At 53.8% G+C, this 15,642-nt stretch overlaps 5 protein-coding genes across 5 annotated transcripts; 4 read left to right on the top strand and 1 right to left on the bottom strand.

Moving 5' to 3' along the window:
- Positions 1-277: 277 nt before the first annotated feature.
- LRP88_13928 (uncharacterized protein) lies at positions 278-1,594 on the bottom strand (the record flags this gene model as incomplete). The annotated part of the gene is made up of 1 exon (XM_083250284.1): positions 278-1,594. The coding sequence occupies one exon, from the start codon at positions 1,592-1,594 to the stop codon at positions 278-280; it is 1,317 nt and encodes a 438-aa protein (XP_083094618.1).
- Positions 1,595-3,082: 1,488 nt separating this feature from the next.
- Positions 3,083-4,267, top strand: LRP88_13927 (PQ-loop repeat-containing protein; the record flags this gene model as incomplete). The annotated part of the gene is made up of 3 exons (XM_083250283.1): positions 3,083-3,159; positions 3,222-3,479; positions 3,529-4,267. The coding sequence occupies 3 exons, from the start codon at positions 3,083-3,085 to the stop codon at positions 4,265-4,267; spliced, it is 1,074 nt and encodes a 357-aa protein (XP_083094617.1).
- Positions 4,268-5,088: 821 nt separating this feature from the next.
- LRP88_13926 (uncharacterized protein) lies at positions 5,089-6,269 on the top strand (the record flags this gene model as incomplete). Its single annotated transcript, XM_083250282.1, has 3 exons — positions 5,089-5,458; positions 5,533-6,055; positions 6,110-6,269. 3 exons carry the CDS (start codon positions 5,089-5,091, stop codon positions 6,267-6,269), a joined length of 1,053 nt encoding a protein of 350 aa, XP_083094616.1.
- A 3,790-nt stretch (positions 6,270-10,059) lies between these two features.
- Positions 10,060-13,464, top strand: LRP88_13925 (mono-functional DNA-alkylating methyl methanesulfonate N-term-domain-containing protein; the record flags this gene model as incomplete). Its single annotated transcript, XM_083250281.1, has 3 exons — positions 10,060-10,154; positions 10,213-13,310; positions 13,361-13,464. 3 exons carry the CDS (start codon positions 10,060-10,062, stop codon positions 13,462-13,464), a joined length of 3,297 nt encoding a protein of 1,098 aa, XP_083094615.1.
- A 727-nt stretch (positions 13,465-14,191) lies between these two features.
- LRP88_13924 (ubiquinol--cytochrome-c reductase catalytic subunit RIP1) lies at positions 14,192-15,123 on the top strand (the record flags this gene model as incomplete). Its single annotated transcript, XM_083250280.1, has 4 exons — positions 14,192-14,474; positions 14,594-14,682; positions 14,736-14,886; positions 14,942-15,123. 4 exons carry the CDS (start codon positions 14,192-14,194, stop codon positions 15,121-15,123), a joined length of 705 nt encoding a protein of 234 aa, XP_083094614.1.
- Between the last annotated feature and the right edge of the window lie 519 nt (positions 15,124-15,642).

Below are 15,642 nucleotides of genomic sequence, written 5' to 3'. Positions count from 1 at the left end.
TATAGGCAATTGTGCCGTCCAGGATTACCATTTGAAGATGTTGACATCTGGAGTAGAATGTCCGTTCAGGAGAACATCATGATTCACCAGCAAAACACTTACATTGACTGGTCCAGGCGTGCCTCTGGATACACCTTGACTGAGACCAGGCGTAGATAGCTGTGTCCATTTTTTAACTTTCCCCTCTTTCTTAAAGGCATCAAAGTTAGCTTGCCGCAGTGCCATGATGCTACTTACTCTAAGGCCTGTCGACAACATCGAGGGTTCTACTTCACTTTCAACCCCCTATCGACCAGACCTTCACGCTCGACTCTTCGAATACGGTCTGCGCGTCTGGCGACTCCCTAAAGCCCCATCCTCCAGAGCACGTCGCAACTACGGAACCGCTCGAGTGGAGGGCAGTGCTCCCGACAGGTGCCTCGTGGCCCTTCCAGTCCCAAGAGGGCTCTACGACTCCGGCCTGACTACCCACGCCCTCCCAAACTACAACACCACCATCATGAGTCCCTGTCCAGACTTCGAATGATGCTGTTTGCGCATAGGGGTCGCCCGAAAACACATCAAGTGTCATCTTCTGTTGCGTTGGCGCGTTACGACCCTTTAATGTGCAAAGAAGCTGGCCTACGCCGCGAATGTCATAGACGACAATACCAGAAGCGTGGCGCTCGTTGATGACAAGATATCTTCCACAAGGACTCCAGCGTACCTGGATAACACCCTGTCCCCCGGAAGCCCCGTCTAGATCATCAGGGCGTGGGAGAGCCCAGTTGGAGATGACCTTATCTGAGCGATGGACGTCGTATAGTCCTATCCAACGAGACCATGTCCCAGCAGCAACAATACTGCCGCCATTGGCATCGACAGGGGAAGCTGCTAGGGCCGCAACGGTGCCCTTCATGCCGACACCGCCTCCCTTTGCAGTGAACCGTTTCGAGGGTATTGTGGGGATGGTGAGAAGAGGACCATCCGAGCCTGGCCGTGTCGTGTCAAAGTAGTCGAGACGGTTTGCCGAGCCGCACAGGAAATGGGTCCCGGGAGCCTCCCACAGCATGGATGAGGGTGTGATGTACTCTTCCGTTTCCTGACGGATGAGCTTATACGAGGCGAGCGGGGCGGCACGCGATGCGACCCCATCGTGCTCGGGAGGGAAGAGATGGTAGAGCTGAATTGGGTGGTCGCGACAGCCGACGAGGACAGTCTGCGAGGCCGGGTCGGCAAGGGAGTAGAAGGGAGCGGCGACGACAGTCTGCGATGGTTCAGGGAGGGCGATTGAAGATTGGGGCTCCAGATGGCGTGGGTGGGACGAGGCTGGGTCGAGGAGGTCGTCAGGGAGGACAAAGGTGGAGATGGAGTTGAGGGAGGAGGAGACGAGGAGAGAGGTTCCGTCGGCGGTCCATTGGGCTGAAGTGTAGAAGCTGTTCTGACTCAATTGTGAAGGCTCTCGACTGATCAAATTCTCGGCGACGAGATTAATGGAGGGCGGATTTTGGGGCGGTCGATCGTTATCGGTATCCAAGGGAGCAGGCTCTGATACGGGATGTGGATTGCTCGCGGAGTCGGGAGCTGGTTCTGCTGTAGGTTCGGGATCATCCATGGTGTAAGTTGAGGTGAAGGTTGCGAGATGGGGATGGGCAGGAAAATGAGGTACTGGAGTGGATACCTCTTGAATCAGCATCAGCTGGAGTGGGCTTGTGTTACCCACGCAGGTACTTGCACCAGATGTTGCCTTTGCAGGGACAGAAGCAGGAAATACAGCGCCCAATTAATCTCGAGATCTATAAACCACTATCAGAGATGGCATTGCAATTCATTCTCCAACTGTAGTCAATATGGATGCTTCCTCTTCTCTCGTTCCCCTTGTCCCAAAGGCGAGGCTATCGCCGGATGATCCACACAACCATGTGCCCTGCACTATCACGGCGACGTCATCGGCATTGGCGCCAAGGCTGTTTTCCCTCTCCGTTGTGCCTGTGCTGCCGACAACCAGGCCGCCCAGGACAAGACAGTGAGCGAACTCAGCGGCCTCCAAAGGGTATCCATCGGTCCTCCTGCAGGGTCCAACAGGCAGAGACGCTCTAGCTCGGATTCGCTCTCGTGATGGGCCTTTCTCCGGCTTGGCGGGATATGGGACGAGGTGATCAAGAACAGACCAGATTCTGATGAAAGCAAGCACCCATTTCTCAGCGACCTCGCTTGGCTTTTCGCTTCCATCCTAGGTACGGATATAGCACAGGTACACGCTGTCGACGGGGAGTTAGGCGCACTCAGCTGACCAAACGTTTTTTTTCTCTCCAATCCATGGATCACACACAACCGGACAGGACAGGCACCCTTTCCATAGAGTTGCCGTTTCGAGCCGCCCGCTTCTCAAGGTTTCATCTGTGGACTACATGATTTGCTGGTACCTTTGTAGATTGCAGAAGGCGGACAAGGCGAACAGTACCTGTAGCTTCTCCAATGTCACTGGGTCTTGTCTTCTTAAATTCTCCGAGGCTTCCAACCACCCACTTCCTACTTTCTTTCTTCCTTCATCCATCATCTCTCAACAGAGAAGCCAACATACCAACATCTCGTATCTCGTGTCTGTCTCAAAACGGAATACATTCTTCGCCAATCATGGTCTCGTAGCTCTCAGACCGTTGCTTCGCTAAAGCTGCACTGCTTCGTTTTCGATCCTCGTATCGTATACCTGCCTATCACCCAAATACCTACCCCCCGTCTAAGCTCGGCCGGTTCCCCCTCACAGCCTCGCCTGGGGCAGAAAAACACCAACTAAAGAAAGGCGAGCGCCCATCATACGTCACCTCCCAGCAACGCCAAAGCCCGCCCACCCCCAGTTCGAGTCGAGTCGAGTCGCGCCGTTTCGCCTTTCCTTTCCAAAACTCCCTTCGCGAAACAAACGCTCCCTCGTCTCTCCACCCTTTTACATAGGCTTGTAATAAGCCTCTTCTTTAATTCGGGGAGAACCCCTGAGTCTTCTTGACGATCCTTTCTCTTCCCTTTCCCTTTTGTTGTCTGTCTGTCGCCCTCGTGGGAATATCGAGGGTCGCGGCATTGTCTATCCACAATGTCAATGTCAGCCATGGAAATATTCGCCCCCGGCGAGGACCGATGCGCGAAGCTCAAGGCGCCCTCGTACCTTGAGCTCGTCGTCTCCATGTACGGATCCATTGCGATTCTCTCTAACAAGGGACTTTGACGTGTGCTGACTGTGACTGCAGCGTCATCCTGCTCGGTATCCTCGTGTCCTACCTCCCCCAGCACTACCGCATCATCTCACGAGGCACTTCGGAGGGCATCTCACCGTACTTTGTCCTGCTGGGAACCACTTCCGCCACTGCCGGCTTCGCCAATATTCTGACTGTCGCGCCGTCCCGAGCTGCCATCGGTTGCTGCTACGAGGTTGGCACATTTGAATGCGCTGCTGGACTACTGGGTGTTGCTCAACTCGGCGCCCAATGGGTTTGCTTCAGTCTCATGTAAGCTCTCTATGCGTCTACTTGCCCCCTCAGCTAACACTTTGTATAGCCTCGTTCTTTTCCTCATCTTCTTCCGTTATAGACAGGCCAATGTTCCTCCAGAGGAACTCCGCGGAGATGCTCCTCGATGGCAGACGGCTGTCCTGGTCGGTCTCCTCTGCGTTCTCCATGGCCTCATCGTGATCATCCTGACGGGCGTCTTCTTCATCGCCCTCCCCGATCACCTCGTCTTCTGGGCTAATCTGCTCGGCATCATGGCTACCGTCCTGGCTGCCATCCAGTACGTGCCGCAGATTTGGATGACCTACCACCTTAAGCACGTGGGAAGTCTCAGCATCCCCATGATGTGCATCCAGACTCCTGGCGGTTTCCTGTTCGCGGCAAGCCTGTTTGCTCGCCTGGGCTGGGAAGGCTGGAGCACCTGGTTCATCTACCTGATCACGGCGTCTATGCAGGGCGCTGTGCTCATTATGGGCGTCTACTACGAATACACGGCTCGGCGCCGCGAGGGCTATGCCAACGGCTATGTCGACAGCGCGCCGCAGTCGCCTGTTCAGTACTCGAGCACTCCCCGGAGACCTGCAGCCCCCCGAACCTACTCGGAGGGCTGGGAGCGAGGCCTGCCGGGGCCGTTTACGGGTCACCCGGAACGGTACGCCGAGACGGAGGAAGACCTCGACGATATCCAAGAGCGCGAGGAACGCGCCATTGAGCGGGAGAGTCAGCCGCTGCTGAGACCTGGCGGAATAGGCAACCCTCACAAGAGCTACGACACTACCGAGCACTGATGGGTTGAGCCGCGAGAGGCGCAGTGCAGCGCAGCGCAACGCAACACAGGGGGTTTACAGCGAGCATTGATATCCCATAATTTATTCGTGTTGATCGATTCTTGGTTCAAGTTAGGATGGCACACTCTTGTCTACCTTAGAATTGCATACTTTTTTCTTCCTTCAGCCCGGATCCAATCTCTCTCCGCTTGACTCATTCAGTTCCATGCTAGGGATCTAGTGGGGGTTGATGACTCCTACATTGGATGCTTATCCTGGGGCTGGCATTCTCCAACTCAACTCAAAGCCGGGGTACGTATTCTATTCTGCCTGCCAAGGTGGTGATGTGATGGCGATGGCTTAGGAACTGGGGGAGCATCACCTGGAACAATCACCAGATAAAAAGTATGCGCCTGTAGCCGCTTTCAGAACAGCCTCATCCGCCAAAGGAACTTGATGCTCGCACTCACGCCCACGCATCCAAGGCTTCGACTGGAAGGAGGCGGCCGACAGGTGACTTGCATCCACACGGAGAATGGATGGATCCCCTGCTCCTCGTGTGGGAATGTGCCAGCATGTGATTGGCTAATCTCGAGGATGAATCACCTCGTCCTTGTCGATACGTATCGGCCTTTCAAGATGGCATCCATCCATCAAGTCACCACCTCCTCCTCACCCCGGCAAGAGGCTTTTCTCTTATTCTCTCATCACCTACAGTCCTAGGGATCTCTCTTCCTCCTCCCAGATTGCCATTGCTATCCGGAGCATCCATCTGTAACATCATTCATCTCCTCCAAACCTAGATATAGCCTTATCTCTCAATTCCCCGCAATCTACTCATCATGGCCATCTACAGTGCCGTCCCACCTCCCGACCAGCAGCTCTCGTCGCCGATTGCTGCGTCGGCTCTCCCGGTCCAGTCGCCTCCCACGCCCGTGAGAAAGTCGGCCATCGACATCGATGCCTGGACCATCTCGGCCCTTCAATCTCTCAGCGTGTCGCCCGTCGCTCGTGGCACCGGCAGCCCGCTCTCCATTCCCATCGACCAAGCCCCCAAGGTGAAGAGCGATCGCAAAGTCGTCATTGACCAGGAGGGTATTGAGCCGACTGAGACTCCCAGGCGGCCGCCGTCTAGGAGGGACAGCCAGCGCAGGCGTGATTTGATCCTCAAGGGCAAGGAGGGGAGTCGCCAGCGCCGACGATGGGAGAACGGTATGACATGATTTGCGCCTCGCTTCTTGCGGTGTCCAAACCAAAAATGCCCAGCTGATCGTGGAAATCCTCAGACCGCTTGATGCACGTCCCGAACGTCCAGCCCCCCCTGCCCTCCGACTACGAGGTCCATCCTACGCACCCCATCCACCGTGTACCCTACCAGCTCGCTCAGTTCTGGGACCACGGCATCCGTCAGCGCGTCGAGGACAAGACTATCCGTCTCCAGGCCACGCGCAAGAAGCAGCAGCTCAAGACTGGTAGTGCTACGGGACTCGGTGTTGGTGAGGTGCCCCGTGATTTGCGTGAGGCAACCAAACGGAGTCCCGTTGTGCGAACCTGGGTCCGCGCATTGGAGGAGCCTGTGAGGCAGTATATCTGCGCCCAGCAGGTTGAAGATGTGGATATTGACAGTGCTGCCGAGGAGATGGACTCGGAGGATGAGGAGATCGTGTTTGTGGGCAGGAACGGTGCCATGAGGGAGTTGAGGGAGAAGAAGGCCACATGGAAACATGCCCATCGAGAGGTCTCGCAGGAGACAGTCGATTCGGGAATGGTGTTTGACTCGTTTGGTACCGACGAAAGCGCCGCCTTCAAGTCAGTACCCCTTTTCATCTTATCCCCAACACGAGGTTACTAACAATCCCCAAGGCGCTGGCTCACACACTCCATCTCTGACTACTATGGCCTGGCATCACGATCCGTCACATTGACGAATCCCTCACGCCGCGTCGTCTATGTCGGCCTCAAGTCAACGCATGGCACACTTCCAACGCGGACGCTACCTCGCCCAATGTGGGAGGTGTGTTAAATCGTCCTTGTGCCATGGCCAGCTTGTCAATCAGGGTACCAGACCCATCTGTAGAATTCGGTTACTTGCATGATTAGACGCATAAACGTAGACGGTAAGGGGACAAGGCAATAGAACCACCTCACCAGCCCTGGCGGGCGTTGTTTCGTGTGCTGTATGTGGCATAGACCGGAAGCCTCTCTTGTCCATTGGCTTCGCATATTGGCGACAATCGGGTGCATAAAGAGTTGACATTAGGAAGAGATCTCGAACCACTGGTCGTCTGCAGCCATCACGACAAGGACCCCATATGTTACAGCACCCGTAAGCCACTCTGAGATCGAAGATCGCGTACTCGGCCAGGGACCAAAGATAGGTCTTCGTTCATTGATCTGCTATCTCGTGATTTCGGAGTCCTACCAAACTCTCACAACCATAGCTGGTGCAAACCTCGAGACACATCCCTTAGCACTCTTTCACCTCCCATAATAGGACCAAATTTCGATATTAGTTCTTCTGAAGTCATGGTCAAAAAGTTGGCGAGCCCCAGGTTGTCGTACTCTGAAACTAGAGCTTCCGAGATCACTTGTGCTGCGTTAATGTTCAGACCTGCCCGACGAAGGAACAGCTCCCAAGTTGTGTCGTGGAAGTCGAGAGCTTTTCCAAGTTGCTTCGCTTGCGGAGAATAGCGGCACATCAGCGACAATATCCACTTTGAAAGGGTACATTCTGCACCCGGGACCAGGTATGTCATGATGCCTCTCTGGAGACTCGCCGTGAAACCCACGAAATCGGCATAGGCTGACATGTCAGACGCGCTTGGTGAGCCAACGTATTCCCCCATTGGGTTTGACTCTGAGACGAGGATGAAGAGATATTCGTACTTGGTGCTCACAATCTGCACTCGTTCGCGAAGCGGCGGCAGAGCAGTTGAACCGGGGAGAGGTTTTTGCCGGACTTTCAGCATCGTCGTGACGATTATGCCGGCTGATGGACAAATAGAAACATCGGCTTCGAAGGATAGTCGGGAAATGACCTCCTTCCGCTGGGCGGAGCCAGAGGACCAGACAACTGTGTTGTACTGAGAGAAATCCCTATCCACGAGCTCGAGTCTTGGCCATGACTTGTCCAGTTGTGAAAGGATACTCCGACTCAAACTCGAGGAAACAATAAAGCGGCAAGCATCAGTAGGAACATGGAACTCTGGGGTCGGTACATCCCTCATTCCATGGTTGCCAGATTCTGGGGCTTGCTCTTCGACAGTGGTTTCGTTTGTTGGGAGCTGAGACGGCGATGGGGCCGGAAGGGGCCGTTGTGTTGACAGCTGGACAGGCTGCTGAGAAGGCTGCTGGGTAGTACTGTGTGTTGTTTTTGGCTTCTTCGCATGACGAAGCTCCATAAAGCTGGATAACAAGTTACTCGTCGCGCGAGGGTCACTAGAACCCAAGAGGAGGCCAGTTGACTCTTCCCCAACTTTCCTCCTTAAAGTCTGGCGACCTTGTTGGTATCTAGATTTCAACAAATCATCCAGTGAGAGCGCACAACGCGGCGTACCGGGCAAGTTGGGGCGCGGGCCATGGGTAGCAGTTGCTTGAGATACAGCTACAGTTGGTGCTTCAGGAGATAGAGCTTCAGGAGGCGGGGCTTCAGCTTCCATTTCCTCGTCCTCCAAGACTTGGAGGATCTTCAATCCAGGTGCTTTGTTGATATAGTTGCGGCTACTCAGACGAGGTATTTCCAACATCAAAAATTGTCGACTGGCCGGCCCAAGCTGCTCCATCTCCTCATTCAGTGAAATTTGGCCGCTTCTATGGGGTACCGGCGTCCATTTCAGTGAAGTACTCAAGCCAGCCGGTTGGATTGAAGAATCCAGCTGAAAGGCAGACATGAGGTTCTCCCGTAGCCACTGGAATTGATCTTCGGGGGTTGACAACTGCACACTCCAGTCCGGGTCAGGTATGTGAAAGTCGAGGGCCGGAACGGGCATCCTCAGAAGCGACTCCGCTGGATTTGGGCGTTCGTTCTCCAGCATCTGCGTTGTCTGAGCATGATATCCCGCCAGAATAGCTGACATTTCCTCGTCTAAGAAGCCTTGAGGCTCCTCTCGCGGTTGAACTGTGTCCCCAATATCTATCCCCTGAAGCGCAAGGATCTCGCCGTGATGCTGCAGCTCTTGACCGCCCCTGGGGCTGGATGGCATTAGAGGCACATCAAGTTTGTAATGCGATGCCTTGTCTTCTGTATCACCGAGGAAGACGGCTCGAGGTGCTGGGGGAGAACTGGGCATGGTTGATGGAGCTGCGGGCTCCGAGTCCAAGCAGCCATCATGCAAGTCCTGCTGCAGTTTCTCAACGGCCGGGTCAATGGGACTTCTCGGTTCCGAAGTGAGATCAATGACCAAAACGTCCGAATTTGGCTCAAAGGGCTCATCCAGGTCAGAGGCTGGGGAGAGTGGGACGGACAGTGGCTCAGGGTAGGCTTTCGGCCGCTGTCGATGTGTTAGACCAGCGCCATCGCCCATACAAGACTATTTCACTTGCCTTGCGCAGCGCAAACAAGTCATCGTAATATTCTGCCTGGTTTAAGACCTCTTCCTCGTGTAGGATCCTCTGCGTTTCTTCGGAGCTTGAAATAGCTTCAAGCTCTAGCTCACGATCCGCCAACAACTTCCATCGTATCGTAGTAGACGGGAAGTCAAGTGCTTCATCGTTATCAATATTGACAGGGCTCAATGGGAGCCACTCGCTCAAGATATCGCAGAAACTCTTGTTATAGATGTCAGTCAAGTATTGTTGGAGATCCTTCTCTGCATTGTGTCCTGTGTCTAGAGCCTCAGATGGCAGTCGTAGCTGTTTCGTTTGTCCCAAAAATGGGAATAATGCCGTACTTGGTACGAATGGATCTACCGGCAACGAGTATGCCGCGCCCTCGAAAGGCGGTTGTAGTTGAATGCTGGGACGAGGAAGAGGGATATCTATCATGCCTGGCTGGTGAACTAGTCCGTCGGATTCTACTGGGTGAAGAGTTTTTCGAAGTTGGGGAAGCTGATCCTGGAATCGGTACGGGGCATCTCTGTGACGACGGAAACATTGGTGCTTGAGGGCGTAGTTGATGGCAGTTGAGCCTGGGTGAGCCCCGTCGTCCATGTCGGGGTGTTGCTATGGGTCGCCTAGAATGATGCTCGGGTAAAGAGAAACATGAAGATTGAGTTGGGGTATGGAGGGCAAGGGGTTGAATTCAGGTTGTTGATCTTGTAAGATCGGTCGGCATGTTTGATTTTGCTCGAAGTTTTCATGTTGGGTCTTGTGGTCCTTGAGGGAAGGCACTCCCATGAAGCTCCTTCCCGTCGAACATCTTGGAGGTGTCATGGACGGCTTGTCAAGAATTCTAGCTAGAGGTAGGTACCTTGGTACAAGATAACAGTGAGCTTAAAGATTGCTTCTAGCAATAAATGAGATGAGAAATTAATAATTTCATAGCTGCTACTAAGCAAAACACTCAAGAGAACTGGATCTGCTGAGGTGGCTCCATTCAGCTCAGCTGGAAGCATTTGAGGCCGATTGTAGGTTGTGGTTGCCCAGTCGTCCATGGTTGTTTAGCGCCCCGCTAGATAACATGAGCAATCCTGAAGTTGGGCCCCCGGTCCCCCACTTCATCCGCTGTAATCCGTCCTAACTCCGGCGGCAGTGACGCAGCTGAACTGGAGACTGAACGGCACCTCACATGGAGCTCTCGGGATAGCTCTCATCGAGAGCAAAACATCACCACTCCCTCACCCCGCCATTTCCTGCCCAACTGAGAATAAGGCATCATGGCGTACGTCGCGCCCATCCATAGGGCCACGAGCATCCGCCATGCGATCCGCGCAAACGTGCTTGACCCCGATATTGACGACCTGGTTGTAGCGTAAGAGCTCTCTTGTTCCGCAAAGATGCCTTGCCAGATGCTGATTGAGATGCCATAGCAAGGCGAACCGGTTGGAGATATGGCGTCTAACAGAAGAAGGCATGGAATGCCTGCAGACCAAACTCATCCATGGCACAATATCAATGCTGCAACGATTGCGACCCAAAGGATCCGAGACGGACCTACTGTTTATTGGCACCGATCGACTACAGTACTTCAACCTTGCATGGAACCCCGAGACGAAGCAACTTGATACCATCGAGCGAGTTATCGAAGATCTATCGGAACCCTACATGCGCCATTCGCAAAGCCAGAACAAATGTCTAGTGGATCCAACAGCACGGTTTCTGGCCATGCACCTCTGGGAGGGCGTGCTCAACGTCTTTCGACTCCCGACACGCAAGGGCTCTACCAACAAACTGGAGGTCCTCGATCAAGTCAGACTCACGGAGCTTTTCATGAAAGCCAGCACCTTCATCCACAGCCGTACCGGCCATCCGACCATCGCCTTTTTATACAAGTCTCAGATGGAGCAAGAGGAAGCTCGGCTAGCCATTTATAGGTTAACTCATGACGACAAGGGCGGCGTGGTGTCCAAGTTTGATCCTCACAAAGATAGAGAACTCGACGTTGTTATTCCCGACCCTTATGCCTCCATGCTTATCCCCGTCCCGCTGGATGAGGAGAAGCGCTACCATGTGCGGAATACCGAAGGCGCAAAGGCTCATCTGGGCGGTCTGCTTATTGTTGGCGAGACCCTCCTCACTTACTACGATGGTCTTACCCACAGAAGCGTATCTTCGAGTCTGAAAGACCCAAGGATCTTCGTGGCTTGGGCCGAGTATGACGGCACACATTATTTCTTGGCCGACGACTACGGACGGCTCGACATGTTGACGATCGAGACTAACGTGGAAGCTACTGGTGTCGTGGTTACTGGTATGACACTCGTGCCTATGAAGCTTGGGGAATCGCCCGCTCTCACCTCAAGAGCCTCCAGCCTGGTCTATATGGGCAACAACACCCTTTTTGTTGCCTCCCATCACGGAGATTCTCAGCTCTTCCAAATCGATCCCGAGACTAATGCGATGTTGTTGATCAAGTCATTGTCTAACAACGCACCAATCCTCGATTTCTCGATTATGGACATGGGCAACAGGGAGGGTGACGCCCAGGCTGGCAATGCATTTTCTTCCGGACAGTCCAGGATAGTCGCAGGCTGCGGCGCATACCAAGATGGAAGCCTTCGAAGTATCCGAAGCGGTGTCGGGCTTGAAGAAAGGGGTATCCTTGATGAGCTGGATGGAACCAGGGGTCTGTTTACTCTTCGCTCCTACAACTCCGACTTGGTGGATACACTGGTGGTATCATCTATCACGGAGACGAGGATCCTGAGTTTCGATACCGATGGGGGGATTGAAGAGATATACTCTTTTCAAGGCATGGAGCAAGACACAGAGACCCTCCTTGCGTCAAACCTCCCCAACGGCCAGCTGCTTCAAATCACTTCAAAATCTGTTGTCTTGTTGGATCCGGAGAGCGGTGTTGCCGTCAGCAGATGGGACGTCCCGACTGGAAAGAGCATCACGAGGGCCTCAGCAAACACCAAGTGGGCTTTGCTGTCGGTTGATGGAACATCCCTTGTATCCTTAAATCTATTGCAAAACTTGGCGGTCAATGTCCAGCAAACTCAGGCGGAGCCTGGGTCACAGCAACCGGATCAGATATCGTGTATCCACGCGGCTCGAGATCCACCTGATATCGGCGTAGTTGGCTGGTGGTCCTCGGGTCGCATATCCTTGATCGACATGGCAACATTTCAACCACTTCATGGAGAATCCATGAGACAGACCGATGACAGTGCCACCGTCCCGCGAGATATTGCACTTGTTCAGCTTCACCCACCAGAGACATCCGGGCCTACACTACTAGTTGCGATGGAGGATGGAACTGTGGTCACATTCAACGTGTCTATCAAAGGTTTCGCTGTCTCTGGTCGCAAAAGCGTCACTTTGGGCAGCAATCCAGCGCGACTACACGTCTTACCCCAAGACGACGGGACATCCAACGTCTTTGTGACGACTGAGCACGCGAGTCTTATTTACAGCTCTGAAGGTCGCATTATCTTCTCCGCCACGACGGCCGACGACGCTACATTCGTCGCCCCCTTTGATTCTCATGCCTTCCCAGACTCGATCGTTTTGTCTACGGATAGCCATATTCGGATCTGCCATGTTGACAAAGAGCGTTTAACTCATGTTAAGGCCTTGCCAGTCCATGAGACGGTCAGGCGGGTAGCGTACTCTCCAGGCTTGAAGGCCTTTGGCTTGGGTTCGATTAAAAAGGAACTGGTTCTCAATGAGGAGGTTGTTACCAGTTCCTTTAGACTTGTCGATGAGATTGTCTTCAAGGAGCTAGGGGAACCCTTCTTATTAAATGCTTCAAGCACACTGGAAATCGTCGAGTGCGTGATCCGTGCCGAACTTCCCGATGCCGGCGGAAACCTCACGGAACGATTCATCGTGGGGACGAGTTTCATTAACGACGGCCAGGTTCAGGAGGCCAACGGGACTCTTGGTCGAATCCTCGTTCTCGGCGTTGACGAGCATCGCCAGGTGTATCAGATTGTTTCCCACAACCTGAAGGGACCCTGTCGATGCTTGGGGATGATGGATGACTACATTGTGGCCGGGCTGTCCAAGACGGTGGTTGTGTACAACTATTCGCAGGACACAAGTAGCTCTGGGTCTCTAGAGAAGCTTGCAGCTTACAGACCGGCTGCACTTCCCGTGGATCTGGACATCTCGGGCAACATGATCGGCGTGGGCGACCTGATGCAGTCTCTCTCCCTGGTTGAGTTTATTCCGGCACAAGATGGCCGCAAGGCCAAGCTGGAAGAACGAGCACGACACTATGAGCCTATCTGGACAACCTCTCTCTGCCATCTAGACGAAGAAAGATGGCTGGAGGCCGACTCTCAAGGAAATCTCATCGTTTTACAGCGGAACGCAGATGCTCCAACTGAACAAGACCGGAGCAGACTCGAGGTGACGAGTGAGATTGGCATTGGTGAGCAGATCAATCGCATCCGGAAGCTCCATGTTCCAGCGGGAGACAATACTATTGTGCATCCGAGAGCGTTTCTTGCATCCGTAAGTATATCTGGTTCATCGTTTAAACAGGGCTAACAGTATCATCAGGCTGAGGGCTCGCTGTATCTTTACGGAGACATCGCCCCGCAGTATCAGGACCTGCTCATGACGTTTCAATCGAGAATGGAAGAGTACATCCATGCACCAGGCAATATTGAATTCAAGTTGTGGCGGTCATTCCGAAATGAAAACCGGGAGAGTGATGGACCATATCGCTTTATAGACGGAGAAATGGTAGAGAGGTTTTTGGACATGGACGAAGGGAAACAGGAGTTGGTGTGCGAGGGGCTTGGACCGAGTGTTGAAGACATGCGGAACTTGATTGAGGAGTTGAGGAGGATGCATTGAAATGATAATGAAGACAGACTTATTAGAGTGGGAGACGGATATCATGGAAGTTGTTGTATCATGTTGGGCTTTACAAGGGTATGGCCAGGCCTTGTTAGAGTGACGGACGAAAGGGTCGTTTGCTGATTGGTCATTGAATGAACCTCGCATCAACAACAAGCTGGATCCATTGAGCCGTGGAAAGTGTGAATGATGGTATTGACAGCGTGTGAGGGCCAATTGCTCATATTTCAACACTTCAATATGTGGTTTTGCGTGGCAATGACTGTCTCTATTGGGTCGATCCTCGTGATGGCGAAAGCTCCCAGAGAACCCAGATGCCCGGGAGAGTCCGGAAGCCCCACCCGAAAGTGGCCGGGCCAATGAAGAGTCGCCAATTTCCGAGCTCGAAGCTGATTTGCAGCCTCAGGCCGCACTTTTCACCCAAAACTTTCGGCAAAGCATCATCAGCCGATACCACACCAAGGAAAAGACCTCAACCTTCCCTTGGAGACGACCCGTTCATCCACGCCACACCCCACGACCTCCTCCTTCACGATGGCGTCCCTCGCGACCGCTTCCCGCCTCTGCCTGCGCGCGGCTGCCAGGCCCGCCGTCCCTGCTGTGCGCGCCCTCAGCACCACCGCCGTCCGCCCCGACAGCGCTGCCGCCTCGGCCGCCTACTCGAGCCCCTTCAAGGGCGAGACCAAGGGCTCCAAGATCCCCGACTTTGGTGCCTACGTCTCCTCCGGCAGCGAGGGCAAGAACAAGCTCTACTCGTACTTCATGGTTGGCGCCCTCGGTGCCGTCAGCGCCGCTGGTGCCAAGAGCACCGTCCAGGGTGGGTTGAATCCGGATTCACGCGGGCGTGCCGTGCCATTGGGATGCAATTGGCGTTGCTGGCTGATGGCATGGCATCCGGCATGGCCAATTGATGATTTGCTGACGCTGGCGTGATAGAGTTCCTCGTCAACATGTCTGCTTCCGCCGACGTTCTGGCCATGGCCAAGGTTGAGGTTGATCTGAGCACCATCCCCGAGGGCAAGAACGTGAGTTGGAAAGGGTTCCGGATCATCATGGCAGCATCACTAAATGGGCGCAGGTCATTATCAAGTGGCGAGGCAAGCCCGTCTTCATCCGACACCGAACCCAGGAGGAGATCGACTTGGCGAACAAGGTCAACATCTCCTCCCTGCGAGACCCCGAGGAGGACAGCGCGCGTGTCAAGGACCCCGAATGGCTTGTCATGCTGGGTACGTGATGCTCAAGCCATCAATTCTTTGATGATGGATGCTAACATGTCGGCAGGTGTCTGCACCCATCTGGGTTGTGTCCCCATCGGCGAGGCCGGTGACTATGGTGGCTGGTTCTGCCCTTGCCACGGTTCTCACTACGACATCTCCGGCCGAATAAGGAAGGGTCCTGCCCCTCTCAACCTCGAGATCCCCGAGTACGATTTCCCTGAGGATGGCAAGCTGGTCGTCGGTTAAGTGGGATCCCCGTGGGATGTAAGAGTATTCTTTTTTATAAGGAAGGGGAAGAGAAGAGTTGATGGAGCATTAGACTGGCGGGCGGACACACACACCAAGGCCCCGGTGGGCGCAAGTTGCTGATTTCTTAGACGTGGCCTTGAGTCCATTGTATAAAAATAAAACGTCCTAGGAAAATTCAGTCGACAGGCTCAAAGAGGATTTTGAGGGGGAAGAGTGGGAACAAGTGCAAGATGCGATCTCCCGTGAGAGACGTTGTACTAATTGAATTTCATTGCGTATCTCACGTGTGCGTGCCGAGTTGATATCCGCATTGTGTCCATTCATCGAGATGCCTGCACTAGGTGTTGTACTGCTTAACCGCCCAACTTCAAGACTCAATCCATGAAGCCGAGAGCGATATATGTCAATATTTCATCTCATCATATTCATATTCACACATAATGCCCAATATGTCAAATCCAGTCTTGCATTTCATCATGACTCCCGTACACAGACCTCACGAAGGAACAGTTACAG

The sequence above is a fragment of the Fusarium phalaenopsidis genome (assembly GCF_050370095.1).
Source record: "Fusarium phalaenopsidis strain FUZ10S chromosome Unknown contig_32332, whole genome shotgun sequence".
Taxonomy (NCBI): Eukaryota; Fungi; Ascomycota; class Sordariomycetes; order Hypocreales; family Nectriaceae; genus Fusarium; species Fusarium phalaenopsidis.
This window is presented reverse-complemented; position numbering and strand designations above follow the sequence as displayed.